General features: G+C 44.1%; 2 protein-coding genes across 4 annotated transcripts in view; both read right to left on the bottom strand.

The window, feature by feature from the left end:
* mettl16 (methyltransferase 16, N6-methyladenosin) overlaps nucleotides 1-8,876 on the bottom strand; it is a 34,815-nt gene extending 25,939 nt beyond the window's left edge. Inside the window, exons 1-2 of one of the 3 annotated variants that reach the window (XM_047391013.1) lie at nucleotides 8,753-8,876; nucleotides 8,260-8,423 (exon numbers count right to left, since the gene is read on the bottom strand). In XM_047391013.1, coding sequence (XP_047246969.1) covers nucleotides 8,260-8,387 — 128 coding nt within the window. In that variant the 5' untranslated portion in view covers nucleotides 8,388-8,423; nucleotides 8,753-8,876. Of the gene's footprint in view, nucleotides 1-8,259; nucleotides 8,424-8,646 lie in introns of all 3 variants that reach the window. The other 2 variants (XM_047391012.1, XM_047391014.1) reach the window with 2 other exon arrangements.
* A 3,786-nt stretch (nucleotides 8,877-12,662) lies between these two features.
* The window catches only part of LOC124884120 (lissencephaly-1 homolog), a 34,956-nt gene continuing 25,169 nt past the window's right edge, over nucleotides 12,663-22,449 (bottom strand). Inside the window, exons 6-11 of the mRNA XM_047391794.1 lie at nucleotides 21,266-21,434; nucleotides 19,598-19,700; nucleotides 19,248-19,476; nucleotides 17,171-17,272; nucleotides 16,895-17,051; nucleotides 12,663-15,433 (exon numbers count right to left, since the gene is read on the bottom strand). Of these exons, the coding sequence (XP_047247750.1) occupies nucleotides 15,360-15,433; nucleotides 16,895-17,051; nucleotides 17,171-17,272; nucleotides 19,248-19,476; nucleotides 19,598-19,700; nucleotides 21,266-21,434 (834 nt within the window). The 3' untranslated portion in view covers nucleotides 12,663-15,359. The remainder of the gene's footprint in view (nucleotides 15,434-16,894; nucleotides 17,052-17,170; nucleotides 17,273-19,247; nucleotides 19,477-19,597; nucleotides 19,701-21,265; nucleotides 21,435-22,449) is intronic.

The raw sequence follows: 22,449 nt of genomic DNA, 5'->3' as shown, positions 1-22,449 counted from the left end.
AAGCAATTTTTTTTTTTATTGTGTAAATGTAGCTTTCATTCTGACAGTCAAAGTGTGCCAGCTCTTTGTTCACAGAAACTCCATCTCATGTTAATTAGCACCTGTGAGAAAAGCACATGCAGCGATGTTTTACAGCGTGGATACCAACAGGTTCCCAGACCCACCCAGGTGTTTTCATCTGCATAACAGGGACATGTGACTTCCTCACGACCCGTTTCAGACAGGACAGGAACAACAGTAAGTGCTATTGATTGTTTTTGCTCATTTAGGTGCACAACAGGGTAAGAGCACCCATTTCCAAGGTTTCAAGAAGTCATTATTTTAAAAACACACAAATAATTCAAACTAAGCGTGTTAGACATCTCCTCACCTTTTTTGTCTGCCACCTGCGTGTAATGTTTTGCTTGTGCCATAAGGCGGGGGTCATCGCTAAGTGGTTTGCCGTTTGTACCAGAGAGACGCCGATTAAGCTTTTCTTGGCTGACACTGATTTCTTCTTTCTTTTAGAGATCTGATATGCAGATTTCGGTTTTAGCTGATTCAGGTTTGTTAAAAGACTATAACTGATAAGAGGAAAATGTGTTGCAGGTTCTAGAGGTTGTTGCTTTAAATTCATAAAAAATTTAAGGAATTAAGGGATTTTACCCATTTATGCATCAACACATATGTCTAACATTTGATTTTTATTAAAAGGGCACAAATCATGCAAAATTCACTTTTGTAGCCCTTAAAACCATTTTGTTGCATACTTGGAGTCTGTAGGACTACAGAAAGGATGAATTTAGTCTCTATGTGCTGCGGAAATAACGTTTATATTCTGTTTGGGTCATATTTTTCAATCCATTCAGTTTTCTCCATCCTCTGTTACGATTTTTAAACTGTTACGTCACAGCACTTGCAACGGAACAGCTTAAAATAATTAGTTTAGAAAAGTGCTTCCCATGACAATGTGTCTTTCTCCCTTTACATGGAGGTTCGCAGTGATGAAGAGATTGTATTGGCTGCTGCCCCTTCCTGTCTGTCTGTGTCATGTGACCTGCTATGTGCACCGTGGAAGATACCTGAAAGGCTACCAATCAGATGTTATGACATTCAAAGCAATGGTTATAAATCAGGCAAAATGTTTTCACGCATAATCCACGTTGCAAACATGTCACCTGTCTACTTATCAATGAGTCATATCAAAGAGAATAAACATGCTAACGTTAGCCTAGCATCTCTGCTTCCTGCTCCGAAAGAAAACATCACCAGGAGCGAGATGTAGGTTTACTAAAGACTCCAGATATACGTTTAAATTTTTAATAGTGATCACTGCCAGCTTTTTTTAGTATTATTGTGTTCATGAAATGCACATACCTTTGAGCCAATTTTAAAATAAATGTAATTATAACAGTATAAAAAGGTGTTTCAGTACCAGAGGTTGGACTTAAAAAAACATGGACTATTATTAATAAAACATCATCTTTACAACACAAAGCATGACAGTGAGCGGTGATTCCAGTTGCCATCGCGGCTCATATCAGCATACATGTCAAAATAAAGAAAGAAAAATGAGAAACGCATAACCACTGGAGTTTGTCTTCTACAGCAGCATACAGATGAAACACAGTTTACCATCAGCACCAACAATCCCAGCAGACACACGCTTTCTTTCTTCACCTCTCTAAACATATTTCACGTTTCTCAGCAGCATCATGCTGCAATGGACATACAGACACCTTCTGCGTCCAATCCAGTTTGACAGAAACTTACAAATACTTTATGAAATTCAATAATTATAACTTAAAAACCCAATTTTATGTACGACGTAAGTCTCGCTGTCAGAGATATGACACAGATGACTGAAGCAAACTGGGGAGAACGTTTTCTTGGCTGGCTCTATTCGTCCTCTGTCCAGTGTTTGCTTCTTCTACTTCTGCTGGGAGATGAATGAGCTGAGTCTTGTTTTAATACGTTTACACAGAGCCTGCTTCTCAAAAGGAATGCAGTACTGCAGACAAACAAATTATCATCTGTGACCAAAATGTTCTCAGGCTAATTCAGAGAAAGAGAAAACATTGTTATTAGCTAAACTTGTTGGTGTTTAGTAGGGGTAAGCTGATTGCAGTTTTCTGGCCGATCACCGATCTTTAAAAGCCTGACCCGCCGATTCTGGTTTTGGCGGATACCGATTTTCTTCATAACTGACATCGTCAGGTGCCATAAGGTCACAACATACCTTTAATGTTCCAATGTTATGTTGTCAACTGTTGTGAACTTTAGGTTAAGGATTTAACCCCGGTTCTCTGAAACATGAGTGAGGTATCTCACTATGGGACACGCCTCCAGCGCCTGTCCCCCAGAAGCTCTATTACATTACGCCAGTCTTGACTGGCAGGCGGAAGTGACGTCCGCTCCCATGGGAGGGAATTCCTCCCAGTATAAAAGTCGACGTCACGTAGGTGATCTTCAGTTTAATAAGCACACCTCTTCCTCGCTCCCTGCAAGGAGGGTGATCTGGTGAGATACCTCACTCATGTTTCAGAGAACCGGGGATAAATCCTTAACCTAAAGTTCTCTTTCAACATTCGTTTCGGTATCTCACTATGGGATATTTCTGCTACCGTATTGCCAGATAAGCTCACTCGAAGACCAACAGATTGCATCTTGCATTCATGGCAATGTGGAACCCACACCCAGAACCGTGTGAGCCAGTGTGGGCCTGGTGACATCCAGTTTATAGAACCTAGTGAAGGTGTGAGGGGTCGCCCAGTTGGCAGCCTCACATATTTCCTCCACAGGTATACCCTGGAACAATGCCCAGGATAAGGCCACACCACGAGTGGAATGAGCCCACAGACCTGCAGGGGGTGCAAGGCCTCTGCTCTTATAAGCCATAATAATAGCCCCCACTACCCAATGCTAAAGACGTTGCTTTGTGAGAGGCTTCCCTTTATGTGATGAAGCCCACGACACAAACAGCTGCTCTGATTTACGAAAATCTGCTGTTTTTCCCACATATAACCGCAGAGCTCGTACTGGGCAGAGCGTATGCAGTCGTTCATGCTCCTGAGAGGAGAATGGTGGTGGGTAGAAAGCCATTAATTCAAGGGCACGGCATGGCAGAGCCGTAGCAACCTTAGGTATAAAGGCAGGATTAGGTTTCAGTAAAACCCTTGACTCAACCAGAAACTGCATGCAGGACGGGTTAACTGAGAGCGCTTTAATGTCACTCACACGCTTAGCAGAGACCAGAGCAATCAATAAGGCCGTTTTAAAGGAAAGCACTTTGAGCTCAACCTGCTGCAACGGTTCGAACGGTGCACGTGACAACGCATCGAGTACCATAGGTAAATCCCATGAAGGAATGAGGCTCCTCGACACTGGACGGAGCCGTCGTACACCTTTCATGAATTGACACACCAGGGGGTGCTGCCCCACTGTTTAGTCACCAAAGCCAACGTGACAGGCTGAAATACCAGCCAGGTACACCTTCACAGTGGAAAAAGCCAAGCCTTTATCCAACAGTGCCTGCAGAAAAGTTAAAACGTCCGACACAGGGCTTTGCATTACGCTCACCATAGGTTTTGCGCACCAACCCACGAATGTCTGCCATTTACCCTCATACATGTTACGCGTGGAAACGGCCCTTGCATTTTGAATTGTGTCAAGAACGTTCTGGGGAAGCCCACTGGCAGCCAGATTTAACCCCTCACAGGCCAGGCCCATAGGGCCATGCGCTCTGGATGCGGATGAAATATTTCTCCGCGTGCCTGCGTCAGGAGATCTCTGCGGAAGGGAAGCCGCCATGGCTCACCGTGTAGCATCTGAAAAATCTCCGCTAGCCAATGTTTCCCTTGCCAGCGGGGAGCTATCAGAATGAGTGAGTGTTTTCCCTCTCGCACCCTGGCGAGAGTAGGAATGATCAGTTCCAGCGGGGGAAAGGCGTACAGTAGGACCGGCGGCCATTTGTGCACTAGAACATCCAGTCCAAGCGGAGCTTGTTGCTCTGTCAATGAGAAAAACATCGGACACTGAGCATTTTCCCCTGATGCGAAGAGGTCAACCACGACTGTTGTGTTGTCCGTTCTGACCAAAACATGGTGCCCTTTGATAAAGGGCAGAAAGTGTCTCAGTGCCAGCATCACGGCCAGGAGTCCCAGACAATTTATGTGAGCTGTCTGTGTTTGTGGACTCCAAACGCCGTTTACCATCATCCCCTCGTGAGTGGCTCCCCAGCCTGTCAGCGAGGCATCTGTGGTAATTACCTTCCTCGTCAGGATGGTTCCCATGGTAACGCCGGTGTTGAGAAAACCGGGAGGCTTCCACGGGTTCAGCGCGCGTACACATATGAGAGAAACCAGGACGCTGCGGTGAGCATGGCGTGTGGGGCTCAAGCTGAGTGACGCCACCCACCTTTGAAACGGGCGCATGTGTAGACGGCCGAGTGTGATGACCGCCAGCACAGACACCATCAGACCGAGCAGTTTGAGGCATAACCTGAATTTCACCTGTGTGCCTCTGCCAAAGAGTGCCAGACAAGCCTGAAAGGCTTTTACTCATTCCGCTGAGAGGCGCGCTCTGAACTCGACTGAATTCAGGGACAGGCAAATGAAGGTGATTGTTTGTACTGGGGTTAAAATGCTCTTTTCCCCGTTTATTGTGAATCCCAGAGCTATCAGATGTAAAGTAAGCATCTCGGCATGCGTCCTGAGCTCCTCTAAAGACTGAGCTGCAATCAGCCAATCGTCTATATACGTCGCCAGACGCATCCCCCTTTCCCTCAGAGGTGCGATGGCTGCCTCGGTGCATTTCACGAACACACGTGGGCTCAGTGAGAGGCCAAAAGGAAGTACCAGGTACTCGTATATCTTTCCCTGAAACGCAAATCTGAGGTATTTCCTGTGAGGGGGGTATATAGGGATATGGAAATATGCGTCTTTCAAGTCTATGGAGACAAACCAGTCTCCTTGACGCACAAACTTTATCAGAGCTGCGTGTGTTAGCATCCTGAACGAATACCGTCTCAGATATGTGTTCAGAGCCTGCAGATCCAATATCGGTCGCAGACCCCCGCCCCTTTTCGGCACGAGAAAGTATCTGGAGTAAAACCCGTCTCTGCTTTGCTCCTGCGGTACCAGCCGGACAGCTCTTTTGTGTTGCAGGGAAATTATTTCCTCTTGCAGGACGCGAGCGGACTCTCCCCGGGCATATGACTGTACTATGCCCTTGAAACGGGGTGGGGCTGTCACAAATTGGAGCCTGTATCCCTTGGATACAGTCTTTATCACCCAATCTGACGCTCCACACGCTCGCCACAGCTGAGTGTTGTTTGCCAGTGGACCTAAGGGTGCTTCCGTGTAAACACAGCGCAACACCGGCTGAGGGATCTGCTGTTCCGCTACAACTGCCAGCTGCGCTCGTCCCAGATCTGTTTCTTCCACAGAAAAAGCAGCCTGCTGTGTTAGAGGTAGGGTGAGAGCTCCCCCTTGAGGCCTCATGTGCAGCTGCACGGCCATGTCTTGTCCATGTGTTATTTTTAACATATTTTTCATGTTTTTTTGTTGTGGCTGCGCCCTCGGCTCCAGGCCTGGATGCGTGCCAGAAAACAACTTTATTGAACATGTTGTGAAGGGGGAAGGTTGTGTTTTTAGACACTGGCATGTGTTTGTGCACTGGTGTGTGCTTTCTGGCCACAGCTGCAGCTCCACTGAGCTCTCGGTGGCTTTGATCCTCCTCCGCTTTAGTCGGCTCTGAACGATGAACTCCAACGTCGGCTCTGCAGGCCGTTTGAGTTGCCTTGAACGTGGCGTTCTGAACTCGAACTGGGACAGGATGTGTCCTGGTAGGGGGGGTGCAGGTGTCTGGCAGATCCTGCTCTCCCATCCCGAAGACGGCTCCCTAGGTAGCGCGCCTCTTTTTCTTTGCGCTCACAGTAGCGGAAGGGGTCGCTTGGTTTCCCGGCGTCATCGGGGAGCGAATGGCTTCCTTCCCCAAGCACCTTTGAGATCGGTTTGTTTCCCACGGTCCGCTGACTGCGGCTGAGGCTGGCGTTTGGGGATGCGGTAGGCCGGTCGAGCCGCCGCTTGAGCGAACGGCACACGGGGTGCTGGAGGGGGAGGAGGCTGCGCTTTCCTGGGCAGACACAGCTTTAGCGCTTCACCTTCCCTCTTCTTTTCCTCACAGCGTTTTTGCATGGCTGCCACAGTGGGGCCGAATAAGCTCTTCGGGTCCACGGGGGTGTCGAGGAGCTGGTTCTTCTCTCTTTGAGACAGGCTAGACAGGTTCAGCCATCTAGCTCTCTCCTGAGTGACCATCAGGGCCATGGCTCTCCCGGATGCTTGGACAGCACTTATTTGGAGGCGCAGGCATAGGTCTGTCACCACGCACAACTCGTCCCACAAATCGGCCATCAGTGTGCCAGTCATCTGCTCCTGTAATTCCGCTTGGTAAACAAGGAGAAGAAATAAAGCGTTTAAGGCTTTAACAGATGCAGCCACCGCCTTGTAGCTTTTCTCATTCAGAGCGGACTGAAAAGAATCAGCTTTGAAGGGAAGGGTGGGTCCTGCCGCTGTCATGGCTGACTTTTGCAATGGGTGCAGGTGAGATGCCAGCAGAGGTTCTACGGGAGGCAGATGTGAAAAACCGCCGGCCTCCATGCCCGTCCAGTCCAGCGCCAACCCTCCCAGGGCGGGATTTTTGGCGGCGAGAGGATTGCTCCAGGACCGAGTTGCTTCCTCGAGGCACTCGGCAAAGACCGGCAACAGCTGTCTGCTGGAAGATTTGGCTCTCGGAAGCCGCTTCCCCTCATATCGAGATGTGGTAGTTTCGGTGAGGGTTTCCGGGCACTCGATGCCCAGCTTCTTTGCTGCCCTTCTGCAGACATCATGCAGGTCCGTTGCAGTCGGGTTTGGGGAACCACAGCGGCTGGTGTCATCCGTCACCGAGGGCTTTGCAACCGACTGGATGGCATAAGGCCCGCAGTCCAGCTCGTCGTCGTCAGACCCGAGACTGATGGACTCCACTTCAGATTCGGCATTAGCAAGAGTGCTGAAACCTGGAAGTGCGGCCTCATCTTCCTCTGGCTCAGTCAGTGGTGCGACAGCGTCGAGCTGATCACCCCAACTGGCTCCAGTCAAAGTGGGCTCTCTCTCATCAGTACCAGGAAGCTCCGGTGGCGGGGGATTGGCTACCCCCATCATAGGATCAACCTCTGACAGGCTAGCTTGGCGTGCTAGCCTGCGCCGACGAGACTTAAGGGAGAGCCGTGCACAGTGCTCGCAGCTCGCCGGTGACGCCAACGCGTCCTGGGCATGTTGCAGCCCCAGACACGAAGCGCAGACAGAGTGGGTATCTGCCCCAGCTATGAGATTGCCACATGTGCAGGTTCTAGATGGTGGCTTGACTCTGTTCATGGTGAGAACGAGTGCAAGTTACACAACTTCTTAAGCTCCTTTAAGGTTGCAGCTAGTTTGGTGACCAGTTGCAGCGCTGCTGTTTGGCGACAGACCAGCGTTGAAAGGGACTCAGAACAGTCGAGCACAGTTATTGAGAAGCGCTCGGCGACCGAGGTGTTAGCTCGCTCTGTGAACAGTTAAGCTAGCTCAAGTTACTGTAATGACCGTCTGAGAGGTGCTTCTGGAAGCGAGAAGAGGTGTTAGACTTAAGATCACCTACGTGACGTCGACTTTTATACTGGGAGGAAGTCCCTCCCATGGGAGCGGACGTCACTTCCGCCTGCCAGTCAAGACTGGCGTAATGTAATAGAGCTTCTGGGGGACAGGCGCTGGAGGCGTGTCCCATAGTGAGATACCGAAACGAATGTTGAAAGAGAACCCCGCAAGTGCAGATGTGACCTGGTGGGTGGGTCAATCAGTCAGCCCTTTCTCACAGCAGAGCAAAAGGGGACAGTGGGTGAGATTCATACCTTTGCGGAGGTAGATAAAACTGGTGGATAAGATCGGTTTTACATGTACAAGTATTGGCTGATCACCGATTACCCAAATTTAAGGAAATCAGGGCCAATCAATGGGTGCACCACTAGTGTTTAGAGTGGATTGGGCGCACAGACTGTGAATGAGTTTTAGGAAACACAAGGCATTATTTTACCATACTAAAAGCCACAAACCTAATAACAAGGATGTGTCGAGCTCAGCACTCAGACACTCCCACCATCATTACAAGAAGTTTGTGAAACTTAAGATAACAAAACATCTCTAAAGCTGGAAACATTTTACCTCTACTACATATCTTTTTAAATTTAGAAGAACACAAACTTACACAGGTCTTCCTGTGAGAGTGGTGTGGACATGCTGCTGGAAGTCCGGGTATTTGGAGGCCAGGTAGGCGAAGTCTGGAGGTTTGTCCTTGTACCGGTTCCGAGGATGCATGGATTTATTAAGAGCCATGAGGACAACCCTGGTCTCTAACAATATCAGCAACACCTAAACAACGTCAGTAAAGCAAATATTACCCCCTTTAAATCAATGTACCCTGGTATTTACTGTAAAGCATAATAAATACCAGGGTACAGTCATTAATAGAAAAACTATTGCGACGCTACCGACTGTAAGAGATATTAGCTTGACAGACCATCCAACTAACTACAGTAAACACTCATACAGTCAGAAGCTAACTTTGAAGCTAACTCTATGACCTTCTAATTACCCAGTTTCTCTACCTGTCTGGAAGCACCGCAGATTAATTTTGTTTTTAACAGTAGTTCAACTCTGGCGCTGAAACATTTAAGGCAACAACAGCTCAAACTACTCACGTTGTCCAAACGTCTCTCACTTTCCGTCAACGTCACCGCTCCACGCTGCTGCGCGTTGACGTCACACGAAACGTCCACAAGGACGTTTTTTTTTTTTTTTTTTTACAATAAATATGGCATCAACATTTAGTCATTCCCAGTTTAAAAATTAAAAGCCAGCATTGTTTCCAAAACACAAGGAAGAAAAAAAATGTACAGAAAAGAAATTAGATTATACATAAATAATAAAACCAACAACAAAAAATAGTAACTAATATAGACAGGAAAACAAAAGATGATCTAGGGGTTTTCCAAGAGTGTCAGTTTGCTAATCATATGATACAGTTCCACAGCTTGTTGTTTGTCCATATTTTTTACAGATAAGTAGAAGTGGCAGAGTTTCTTGTAAAAAGTGGGGAAAGATACGTCCACTAAGACATCCTATTTCTCAACAGTTTGACCCGTTACAAAGGTCAATGTGTGTTACTGGGATTTTATGTGAAAGACCAACAGAAGTTAGTATATCATCTTGAAGTGGAAGGAAAATTATATATGATTTTTCAGAAAGTGGCATGCTTCTGTACACAGGTCCCTTTACTCTGATACCCCAAAATAAATCCCGGTGCAACCTTAGAGATTTTCCATTTATGAGTTAGAATGGCTCTGTCAAAGTCCAGAACTTAGTCAAATTGAAAATATGTGGGAATACTTGAAAAATGTATGTTCACAGATGCTCTGCATCCATTGTGACTGAACTTGAACTATTTCTCAAAATATAAAATTTTGCTTGTTTGCATAATTTTGTGAAAAGTTAAAAAAGACGTATCCCAAAGGTTTGCAGCTGTTACTGCAGAGAAATCTTTTTTAACAAAGTGTAATTTTGTTTCATGATCAGAAATCTGTTAACCTTCTGGCTTCAACTTCTGCTCCAACACTGCAAAATCTTTAGCCAGTTCGCCATTTGCTTCTTCAAAGAATGCAGGGAGTCTTGAATTATTATGCAATATTATTGTATTATTAACATGTAGCATTTATGTTTTCACTCCAATCACTACCCTTTGCAGGTAGAACAAAAAGTTCCACCTGGGTCCACAGATCAGTATCTTAAAAACAGATTACCTTTTAAGTGCTTGTAGTTCGGTTCAGCCATATCTTTGGTCTAGTGGTCTTTATTAACAGTTACCAGGAAGGAAATGGGGAGAGTGTGATCAGTGCAGGACACACAACATAGACAAAACCAAACACAATTAGTCAGTGCTTCCTGCAAAACCATGACTGCTTCCTTAAAGAATGCAGAAAGTCCCATACCATGATTCAATTCAAATTCAATTCAAAAATACTTTATTAATCCCAATGATTAATTGGGATTGATGCTTCTGCCTCTGTGCTTCACATTAGAGTTCATTTAAACAGTTGAATGACCAAGAATTGTTCAGGTCAAGAAACATTTTGCAAGTAAATCTATATAGATGTTTATTATTTATTTAAAATATCCAGTGAAAACAACCTTTTTTAATCAGAATTTTTTTTTTGTAGTGAAGAACAAAGCACAGTGCATTGCAAAATTATTCATCTCCTTTGGCTTTTTCATGTTTTGTTGCCTCACATCCAGGAAATAAAATGGATTGAATGTGTGCACCATTTTATTTACAGAACATGCCTACAACTTTGAAGATTTATTACTTTACTATGAAGCAAATAAATTGGACAAAATAACAGAAAACATCTGCCTGCATGTTCACTGATGTTTCCATTTGAAGATGATGGATTTCATGGTGCTCAAGGAGAACATCAAAGACTTGAATATTTTTTATAACCACACCTGACTTGTACTTCTCAACAACCTTGTCCCTGACTTGTTTGGAGATCTCCTTGGTCTTCATGGAGCGATGCCTCTTGCTTAGTGGTGTTGGAGCCTCAGAGGCCTTTAAAAAAAGTCGTGTTTATACTAACAGATGATGTGATACTTAGATTGCAGACAGGTGGACTTCACTAATTTTGTGACCTTCGAAGACAAGGGGGCGGATAAATGTGGACATACAAATTTTATTTATATATATATATATATATATATATATATATATATATATGTATATATAGTATATATATATACATATATACAGTATATATATATATATATACACTGCTTAAACAACCCAATATAACTCCAAGTAAATCAAACTTCTGTGAAATCAAACTGTCCACTTAGGAAGCAACACTGATTGACAATCAATTTCACATGATGTTGTGTAAATGAAATAGACAACAGGGGGAAATCTTTGGCGATTAGCAAGAAACACTCAATAAAGGAGTGGTTCTGCAGGTGGGGACCACAGACCACTTCTCAGTACCGATGCTTTCTGGCTGATGTTTTGGTCACTTTTGAATATTGGTGGTGCTTTCACACTCGTGGTAGCATGAGACGGACTCTACAACCCACACAAGTGGCTCAGGTAGTGCAGCTCATCCAGGATGGCACATCAATGCGAGCTGTGGCAATAAGGTTTGCTGTGTCTGTCAGCGTAGTGTCCAGAGCCTGGAGGTGCTACCAGGAGACAGGCCAGTACACCAGGAGACGTGGAGGAGGCTGTAGGAGGGCAACAACCCAGCAGCAGGACTGCTATCTCCTCCTTTGTGCAAGGAGGAGCACTGCCAGAGCCCTGCAAAATGACCTCCAGCAGGCCACAAATGTGCATGTGTCTGCACAAACGGTTAGAAACCAACTCTATGAGGATGGTATGAGGGCCAGACGTCCATAAATGGTGGTTGTGCTCACAGCCCAACACCGTACAGGACGCTTGGCATTTGCCAGAGAACACCAGGATTGGCAGATTTGCCACTGGCGCCCTGAGCTCTTCACAGATGAAAGCAGGTTCACACTGAGCACATGTGACAGACGTGACAGAGTCTGGAGACATCGTGGAGAGAGATCTGCTGCCTGCAACATCCTTCAGCATGACCGGTTTGGCAGTGGGTCAGTAACGGTGTGGGGTGGCATTTTTTCGGAGGGCCGCACGGCCCTCTATGAGCTTGCCAGAGGTAGCCTGACTGCCATTAGGAACGAGATGAGATCCTCAGACTCCTTGTGAGACCATATGCTGGTGCGATTTGGCCCTGGGTTCCTCCTAATGCAGGACAATGCTAGACCTCATGTGGCTGGAGTGTGTCAGCAGTTCCTGCAAGATGAAGACATTGAAGCTATGGACTGGCCGCCCGTTCCCCAGACCTGAATCCAATGGAGCACATCTGGGACATCATGTCTCACTCCATCCACCAACGTCACGTTGCACCACAGACTGTCCAGGAGTTGGCGGATGCTTTAGTCCAGGTCTGGGAGGAGATCCCTCAGGAGACCATCTGCTGTCTCATCAGGAGCATGTCCAGGCGTTGTAGGGAGGTCATAGAGGCACATGGAGGCCACACACAATACTGAGCCTCATTTTGACTTGTTTTAAGGACATTACATCAAAGTTGGATCAGCCTGTAGTGTGTTTTTCCACTTTAATTTTGTGATTCCAAATCCAGGCCTCCATTGGTTAATACATTTGATTTCCATTGATGATTTTTGTCTGATTTTGTCAGCATTTTCAACTTTGTACAGAACAAAGTATTCAATGAGAATATTTAATTCATGCAGATCTAGGATGTTTTATTTGAGTGTTCCCTTTATTCAAAATAAGTAAAAAGCCAAGGAGGTGAATACTTTTGCAAGACACTAACTAGATTTTGTAGCTTTGATGGAGACATGCTAAACCATAATTTCACCCTGTACTAATTCAGTTTGGAAGTCCATTTAGAATGTTTTGTTAATAATTATAAGGATTTCAAGACTGCATATGAGCAGTCCTCATGTATTCCAATAATTGAAGATTTTTCTAACACCTTTATTGTTGTCAAAAAAACCTCAAAACAAAAGAGCAGGACACACAGATGCAGTCTTTTTTCTTTTATTATATTGCAAACAATAATGACATCCAGGTATATTGTTAACAGTTTGCTGTGTGAAGAGTGAGATCATAGTGGCAAAAACATCATGAGCTTCCCTGTAAGGAGCTTATTGTGCAGTCTGAAGCTCTCAGATGTTGTTCAACAGGCAGCTCAACAGAGGACACAGGGACTCGAGGCTGGCGGAAACGACTCACAGGCTTCCAAAACCTCGCCTGTCGGTCCCTTCGCACCGAGCCAAGGCAGCACAGGGATTGCTTGGGACCTGCGAATGGCAAAACTGGATTTTCTGAAACACTTACATAAAAAAAAAGAAACAAAGAAAAATCAGCAGCTGTTTTAAAAGGGGGTTACCTTCCTACTGATTATTACAAAATAATGTGAGCACACATCATCCCGACCTCTGGATAAGCGACCTCCTTGAATAAAACCAAGGAAGGAAAATACATTTTTCAGCTTTCAAGTGAAGGTCTGGCATATCATAGCGTGATCTTGAGGAGAATTCCCATTTTTAAAAGGGCCCGGAACAAGAATGAGGTTCATTTTTTCTGAGATAAACCAGATTGTACGGACAAACGTCTTCATTTTTGGCATCAGCTTGAACACCTAAACACATGGTGCCAAATTGAACTACAAAACTGCTTCCCTCTTCACCCACATCAGACAGAGAAAACAGTTTCGAACGAGGAAAAAACCCAAATCAAGATCTTCAGAGAGAGCATCATGGGTAAAATTCCTTGAAGGAGACAATTTCTCCTTTGGGGGCATCCGTAGTCTGCCACAATCCGGCTGCATATACAGGAAAAAAGGCATCACACAACAAACCAGCCTCTCTACAAACCAAACAACAGAGCTGTCTGAACTCAACCCAGTTATTTCAAAAGGGACCGATTTTTAACATGTGATCACTACTTTTAGCCTCCAAGCCAAATTAAAGGCAAATCAGCACACTTCGAGTTTCCACTCTACAGTAGGCAGAGTCCCGTCAATCTTCCCCCAGAATCCGTTCTGACAGCTCTGCCTCTGGATGCAGGTTTCGCATGCAGCGGCACATCGACAGGTCATGTAAGGCTCGCAGCAGCTTCTTCAGCGAGAGCTTGAGCAGCAGGTCACCACATCAGACACAGACGAAGAGGGAAACTCGCCAGAAGTAGCAAGAAGTCGAGAGGTGCAGCTCTTTCATTAGACGAGAAACAGCGCTGGAATGGACAGTCTTGTCAGAAACGGTGGGTTTATGCCGTTATCAACATCATTAAACCTTTAACGTTGTCTTCAGCTAAAACAGGGACGTGCAGGATTAATGAAACCCCTTGTAGGACAAAGTTAGAGAAAATATTTCATTTTTTTGTCCAACAATGATTGGAATGGCTGCTTTTTCAATCTGTGAATGTGAGAGGTTTTCTAAGGGGTTTATATCTGCAGACATCTTTCACATCTAATCTCAGTGAACCCAGGCACAGAGAAAACACCAATCATGTCTGCCAATCTCATTTGAACAGGCAAAATTTCGATTTCCTATTTTCTTTTCCTCAAAATCATTCTTAATCCTAATAATTTATGCCACATTTAGATATTTTTGCACATCTCATATCAAACCTGGGGGCAGGGCTTTAAGATTTAAACAAAGTTTTGTGTTTACATCATCTAGTGGCACAATGGGAAAAGCTTATCACCTTTGCATTGCTTTCCTGCATCACACCAACACTGTTTTAGCTGAGTGATATAAAAAAGAAGAAGAAGACAACAATAAAATTCAGCTCAAAACAAGCTACAAAAGCGAGCCCAAACACATCTTCAAGCCAAGGCGTACTGCTTGAACTCCGCTCCGGTGCTGCACTGAGCCAAAATGCTCACAAAGCTTTGCACAGCGACTAAAACAGCCACTTATAACCAAAAGAGATAATTTATCTAAAGCCCAGCAGCGCTTTATACGGCCCCCCCTAAGAGAAGAGTACAAAGCTGTTCGAGCCCCCCAGGTCCAAGGACGACGGTATGAAACATTTGTATATATATTTATATATATACACAGCTGTTAAAATGTTACCTAGCTCCACATGAAATGGTACACACACTTGAGAAATGATGTTATAAAGCTACAGATTAGGTCAATAACGCCTCCTACAAACATCTCATTGCATCATAATATGCTCTTTCTGCTCCTCAAACCAAGCTAGGCACCAACAGACTACAACAGTGAAGGAGAGGAAATAGAAAAAAAAAATCTAAATAAAAAAATAGATAAAATAAATCTTACACATAAAGACACTGTCATTTCTTAAATTATCAGTTTTTAGTGCCCTACTTTTTTGTGTTTTTTTTTTTTTTTTTTTTTAACACCATCTGCCTTCAGTTGGTCGATAAGGCTACAGGAACAGACGTTCAGCCCTGTGTTAAACCTATGGTACTTCTAGACAACGTTATGTAAATTTACAGTATACAATTTTGGATTACCATGCAGGAATACTTTTTTTTGTGTAACATTTAATAGCTCGATCTACATCCAGGAATAATTTACACAGAAGGACAAAAAGTTATCGGACCAGAGAGCGTTAAGGGTAAATAACCAGGGCGGTGAGTGCAGCCGGAGGGAGGCAAAGAGGTGGAGGTGGGGAATCAAGGGTGGGGGGTATATGGGGAGCATCGGGGGTAATGAGGTTGGCGTTCCAGTCCTCCCAGGTCCAAATCAGCGACACTCCCATACTTTTACTGTTTGATCTACGCTGCCAGTGACCACGAAGGGAGCAGCCTTGTGGAAATCTGGAAAACAAGCAAAGAGGACATTCGTAATGCAGCATCGTTTCTCTTCAGGTTTAAAATGATTATAATTCCCTTGAGTTAAATAAGCTAAAAGATTAAATAAGCTAAAAGATTCCCAAGTAAAACTCAATCTCATGATGGTCAGGGATTCAAATCCAGAAATGTACATATGCAGCTAAACTTTGTTATTAAGAAGGTCCAAGAAAAACACGGTAGCAAATTGCTAATTAGCCATGGGTCGACTGAAGATAAAAAAGTAAAAAAAAAGAAAATCTCAGATTGGAGTGCTTTTAATAAGATGATGCAGTCATACGATGTTTCTCCAGCTGTAAGGAGGATTGAGTACCAGTGCTGCCCCTCCCCCACTTTTTGCTGTGCACTGCTGGCCTCTTTTACAACAAAAAAAGGAAATATTTGCCAGACAGTCATTGATTTATAAACTAAAGAAGCACCATCTGCACATAGCCAGGCTAATTACCCAGCTAATAGCCTGTTATACTTGTGTGACTCTGTGAAAAGCACAATGCCAAAGAGGAAAGGTACCCTGAACAATACACGCTTGAAACTGACCATTTAGGTTTTTACGTGTCAAAATAAATAATTGTTACATTATTACAACTTCAATAATAGATGACGTTGTTTTAGCAGCAGCAGAAGCAATACGTTTGTATTTCTGTTTAAAATCAATCAATTATATCATGTTAAAGATTCTATTTATTTAAAGTTCAGAGGTGCCACTGTATCAGGAAAACCTGCGATATGCAATAATACTATTAAGTAGCATCTTAACGACACCAAATAATTTCACAGTACGAAGCCTTTCTGCTTTGGGTTAGAGCAAACACACAACCCCAGGTAAAGGGTATTCTGTCCAGCTACTAGAAAACTAATTTACCTCCATTATTTCCATTTTCACAAGGTTTTATTGAAAAAGTTGCTTCTAGCTGAGCTCTGCTGTTTTGGCAATAAAACAAGTTTCTTCATGGCTTCACCACCTCTTTACCTTCTAAATCTGTTCTATGCTGCATTAATCAACAAGCATCATCAAATGCATAGAGAGCCTGAATGCATGGTACCTAAAAAAACTAGCTAACCCTTACTGCAGCCCAGGTGGGTCTTTCCAATATGCTCATTGAGTACAGAGATACTGCCATATAGGTAGATTTGCAACAAAATTGTGCAGCCCTAATGCTATCCCCATGTCATCTTGTCAAAAGGTTTTAGGGTTGTGTAACATATCGATTAACAGCGATAATACCCCAAATCCCTCCAGAGTTCATTACATTAATAGTTTTAAACACTTTTCCAAAGACAGTAGCTCTCACAAAAGACCTTGTGAGCCTTAAGATTCTGAGATGATGTTGGAAAAAAGGAGGTGGGAAATTTTGTGTTACCGTATAACTAATAGCGAAGTTGGGACAATTACTCAAAAATAACAAAAAGGATTAAAGGGCTGCTTACCCAGAGAGGTAACAAAGTGTTCATGGGCACCCAGGGTCTTCATGCAGCGCTTGTTCTTGTAGTCCCAGATCCTCAAGGTCTTGTCATCTGCACAGCTCACTATAAACTTGCCTCCGGGGTGGAAGAGGATGCCACGCACCCAGTTATCATGTCCAACCTGAAAGACAGACAACGCAGCTAAAATCATCCTGTTCAAGAAGAAAAACATTCTTCCACAGCTTTTTCTTTTCATGTGCTCACACATGTTATTTACTGTTGGAAGAAGGCGATCCTTACCAGTGTCATAAGGCACATCCCAGTGCTTACATCCCACATCTTTATAGTTTTGTCTCTGGAGCCAGACAGGAGAAACGGCCCAGACTTTCCACTCTTCTTGGTCTATGTAAACACAGATTACACATCAACAAGGCAAGCTCTTTTTTAATAGGAAACTTATTGTTTATAATGCATACATCTAAACATAGCAACTGCAGACATTTATAAATAGACTGTAAGACCAATAAAAGAATCAGACAGACCCACTGATACCTCAGAGCATCTCACCAAGACATGAACTCAACCAGTGTCCAAAGTCAGTGCTCAAGGGCCGGGCCCCTGCATGTTTTAGGTGTTAGTAGGCCTCTGCAGACCTTGATGACAAACTGAGGAGGTAAATCAGTTATTTGAATCAGATGTGCTGGATCAGGGACAAACCTAAAACATGGAGGACACTGGCCCTCGAGGACTGGCGTTGGACACCCCTGGTCTAAAGTGATAAACCAGGCGAGGAGAGTGTTAATCAAATAAGAAGCCAAAAGGCCCGTGGTAACTGTGGAGGAGACAGACGACAGACGTTGATGAAAGAAAGTTGTGAGAAGTCCAATTTGCAGCAAGCTTTGTAAAGCACACGGCATACATTTGAAAATAGGTTTTCTGGTTTGATGAGACCAAAACTGAACTTCTTGTACAGCATTCAAAACAGTGTGGATGGAAAAAAAAAAAAAATGCAGATCACCCATAACACGCTATCTGCATGGTTAAAGATGGTGGTGATAGTATGATGCTCTGGGATGCCTTTTCTTCAAAAGAGACAGGACCAAACACGTTGTTTCATGATAGTATTGTTTTGTGTGTTTTGGGGGAAATGTTTGTGCCTCTGAACAGCTGATTTTATGTGTGATCAGCTGGTTTAGGATGTTATCACATACAGCGCTATGCCTGCGTGTAATTCAGAAAGCTAATGTGTCCTTTTTCTTTTCCGTCAGCCTTCAGGCATGGTTTATGATCTGTAAATGGTAAAATTACATGTTTGACCTGCTCTGGCCACTGTGGTCTTTAATATTATTGTAGTTGCTCTTGAGTTTTATGAACTTTTCCCTTCACTGTCTCAATGAAAACCTTCTAATTTCTCCTCCTCCCACGGCCAATCATTGAACAGCAGTCCCTCACGTCACATGTAGTCCCTACTCAGCCCCGGTCGTACCTGCTCAGGAGAAGGGACCAAAAAAGTAGGTACCGGTAAGGAAAAAAACTTGAATGGAAACGCTCGCATAGCGAGCCGAGTGGAGTCAAGTAGGGCCAAATCGAGCCATTTGGAAAAGGTACAGAAATGTGTGTTTTTGAGTGTTTGTGTCCTCTGTAAATATACCCGACAGCCTATTTCACAGTCAACTCCATCACTCCATTTAAACTTAGGTACTACAAGGAAAAAAAACACCTTCCATGCAAGAGAGCACATGTTAGTCTGGAACAACTGCTGTGGGGATAACACTATTTTAATCCGTCAAGGTTACAATTGGACACTGCAGATCACAAGGCATGATGGGGAGCCTGATCTGTCTGCAGGCCATGTGGTTCTTCTATCCGTTTATCCTCGCACAGTCTTCATTTCCAGCTGCTGGCTTCACACGGGTATCAGTCACGGCGGTGACGTTGCAAGATCTACTGACATGGCAGTGATTGTGGAGAAAGAAGGCCGATTGTTTGAAGGTGATGCAAAACGGTGTGAAAACGTCACAGCGTCTCGGGCCCCCAACCATGATTTTACCTCTTGGCTCTGCTTTAACTTCAGGAACTGAACAGCTCAGTCTGGGGAGATGATTGAAGCACATGGCTGGACAAAAACCAGCTGATATCTGTGTCTATTTATCACAGAGTGATGATTAGCTTACGTGGTTAATGCGTTTTGCACAGCAGTACCGATTCATCACTAACTAATCTCACACTGGCTTCCTTGTCTTGTCTTCTCTTCCACCACCTGACAAGCCGTTACCATTAAACGCAGCGTGAGCCGATACCAGACGTTCTGGCCCTCCCAGCAGAGGATAGGCTGCACCAGTTTAGATCAACAATAACACCAACAACCAGCTCTAACCTCAGAGCCTGTGGCGTCTAGGATGGTGGGACAAGCGCTCTCTGGAGCCCAGGAGATGCATTCCACCACATGTTCATGCTCCCGCAGCTCCGCCTTGCATTCTTTGGTGGCCACCACCCAAACACGGACGGTCTGGTCGTTGGAGCAGCTGGCAATCAGCGTGCCGTCCTGGTTGGGCCGCACCATACGAACCCACTCCCTGTGGCCCGTAAAGGTCTTCATGCAGTAGCTATGGGGGAAGAAGTGATAGACATTAGAACATTAAAGTGGATCTGTTGAGAAAAAACACCAAGGATGCGTTGTTTGTAGGTTTATGTATGACTAATGGATGTTTTTTTTAATTTTCATACCCAGTTGCCACCTCCCACATTTTAATAGTTTTGTCCCTCGAAGCAGAAACAATGTGATCTCCGTTGGGCATGATGGCTACAGATGAAACATTGTGGTCGTGACCTGGAAAAAAAAAAGAAAAAAAAAAAAGAGTTAAAATAAGTAAGAAACAAACATTTAAACAAGTAAATCCTTCTTAGGGCTTTATTAAAGCAGTTTTAAAAAACATGGTTTTCATTTCTACACATCTTCAGCACCAAACACTGGAATTGTTTTGGCTGTAATTAGTCAATTAAGCAACTGGCCAGGCAGTCAATTTACTGGGTCTGATTTTTTTTTTCCTAGGAGAATAAGAGATGGCTAATTAACTAGACACTGGGCCGTATTTAAGCTGCTAAACTGATGAGGAAGACAGTAAGTATGTCCTGAAAGGCCAGCTCAGATGTGTGCGCGTGTCTGTGTGCTCACCAAGGCCATGAGACTGTGATGATAAGGGGCAGCTACGCAGAAAAGTGCAACGTGGTGCTGAAGAGGATAATTGCTGTCCAAATAAGCACTAATCTATTTCACCAGGTGGCCTTGCTGATTTTGTTTCTTTAAAACACATGAATTACAAGTGAGATTTGGGGAAAAACAGGGTTGGATGGTTTATTAAGGAATAAAGTCATCCAACAGGCTCAGAAGGACCTGTTATAATAATAATAATCTTAAAACACAGTCAATATGAGGAAATGGGCCATCTGCTCAAACTCTCATTACAATAAAACACACATCTCCTGCTTGCTTGCACAAAATACAGGATTTGCAACCCCAACATACCAAGAAAAACTACAGGGTTTTCTGTGTTTGTTGCCTTCATTAACATTCATACATGTCTGCTTTACAGGCAGTTATTAATGGGGACCTCTAGTAGGGGTTAAAAGCAATTTAGCATATATGTACTTCAGTGGGGCAGAGTCCCATGCAAACTATTCTGCCATCGTTTACTTTAGCCATTAGGATGTTAAAAAGGTGAAGCATGCCTAAGGATCCGTTTAAACAAGCAATTTCACAGCTTATCAAGTCAAACCTGGAGAGGATCAGACCTGAATAAAAACTGTTCCAGTGGTGCTATTATTATGGAAATGCACATATGAATGTGTGAAGTTAATTTAAAAACAGAGTTTGATTATCACTCCCAGAATTGCTTTTTGATTTTGTCAATATGGTTCCCCGCCAAGCCGCATTAAAGGCCAGAAAAAATAGACATTGGTGAAAATTCCCTTTGAAGGTTTTCTGGGCACATCCCAGTGGGTGGAGACCCAGAACTCACTGGAGGGACTATATATCCCCTCCGGCATGGGAACGCCTTGGGATCCCCCAAAATGAGCTGGAGGTTGTTGCTGGGGAGAGAGATGTATGGGGTTCCCTCCTGGACCTGATGCCCTAACTCGGATAAATTCTGACTGAAATTATTCAACTTACTCCGTGACAATATTCGGCTGAGCTCACAAATATATAATTGTGTCATCAGTATTGAGGCATTGAATAAGTGGCCAAAGTTGGAGCATTGAAAAGACCCAGGTGTTGTGAATGTCAGCCTCATCTAAAGTGACAACAAACAGCCTTTAAGCCACCTGAACACCATGTACAAGTCAAACAACATTTAGTCGGCAGCGAGACCTGAAAACACTGCTTTGTCCACTTACCGTGCATGGTCCTGATACACTCAAAGCCTTGGAAGTCCCACAGCTTGATAGTCATGTCTGCGGAGCAGGATGCGAGCAGCTTGCCAGTCTGGTCAAATGAGATGTCCTGCACCGAATCGGTGTGGCCTTTCAGCGTGCGTTCAAAGTCCCCTGTCTCATAGTCCCACACCTGAACACACAAGATACCCAGATTATGTTTCCAGTTAAGCCACAAACTGGAGACACAAGCACAATTTGTTCACAGACAATCATTTTTTTTTTTTTTTTTTACATTAATGTCATATCTTAACTTAGTTCACTAATGCTTAATGAGGAATAAAAAAACTAAATCTAGACTAAATAACAGTTTGTTTTGCTTAAGTAGGACTAATAAAAGCCAGCAGACAGTTTGTTGTGCTACGCCTGCCACTGCCAACTGGACTGTAGAGAGAATATGGTGTGAACAGTGGTAAGCCTGATTCTTTAGCCGAAGAAAGCTGTTGAGTCTGTGGCTTTGAGCAGACAGACGGATTGTCACAGAAGGATAGACCTTCCTCGGGTCCCTCTCTTGGGGTGAGGGGATTTTGGGCAGACGGCAGCCTCGCTCTGAAGGAAGCTACAGATGGCCAGGAAGTGTGGTGGGGGAATATGTGTTTGTACTTGCGTTGACAGCACATTACATTATTCATCAGCAGCTTCTGAACTACAAAAGCTCAGCTTGTAAAGCTGTATTTTTACACTTACCTGAATATTAGCAATATTAGAGTAAAATCAGTTTCTATCTTTATCATTCAAAACACAGTCTTTGAATTAGCTTTTTAGCCAATATAAACCAATACTACATAAACCAAGTTACATTCTCTGGCCTTTCAAAGTATGATGTGCAAGGTTAGTTTTCTTGCACACAGTGTCGTGCATGTAGGCCAAACATTTTACTCTCATCCGACCGGAGTATTTTTTCCCCCCACAATTGTTGCTTCCTCTACAATAGCTAGAGGCAAACCATAAACAGGACTTCATGTGGCACAATGGCTTTCTTCTCACCAATCTCCCTTAAAGACCAGATTTGTGGAGTCCATACCTAATATTTGTCCAGACAACAGATATAGATCCCTGCAGCTCCTCCAGAGTTACCATGGGCATCTTGGCTGCTCCACCCTATCAGTTTAGGTGGATAGCCTTTGTCTTGGCAGCTTTATTTTTTA

The sequence above is a fragment of the Girardinichthys multiradiatus genome, chromosome 18 (assembly GCF_021462225.1).
Source record: "Girardinichthys multiradiatus isolate DD_20200921_A chromosome 18, DD_fGirMul_XY1, whole genome shotgun sequence".
Taxonomy (NCBI): Eukaryota; Metazoa; Chordata; class Actinopteri; order Cyprinodontiformes; family Goodeidae; genus Girardinichthys; species Girardinichthys multiradiatus.
The sequence above is the reverse complement of the archived record's forward strand: the minus strand, read 5'-3'. Positions and strand labels throughout refer to the sequence as shown.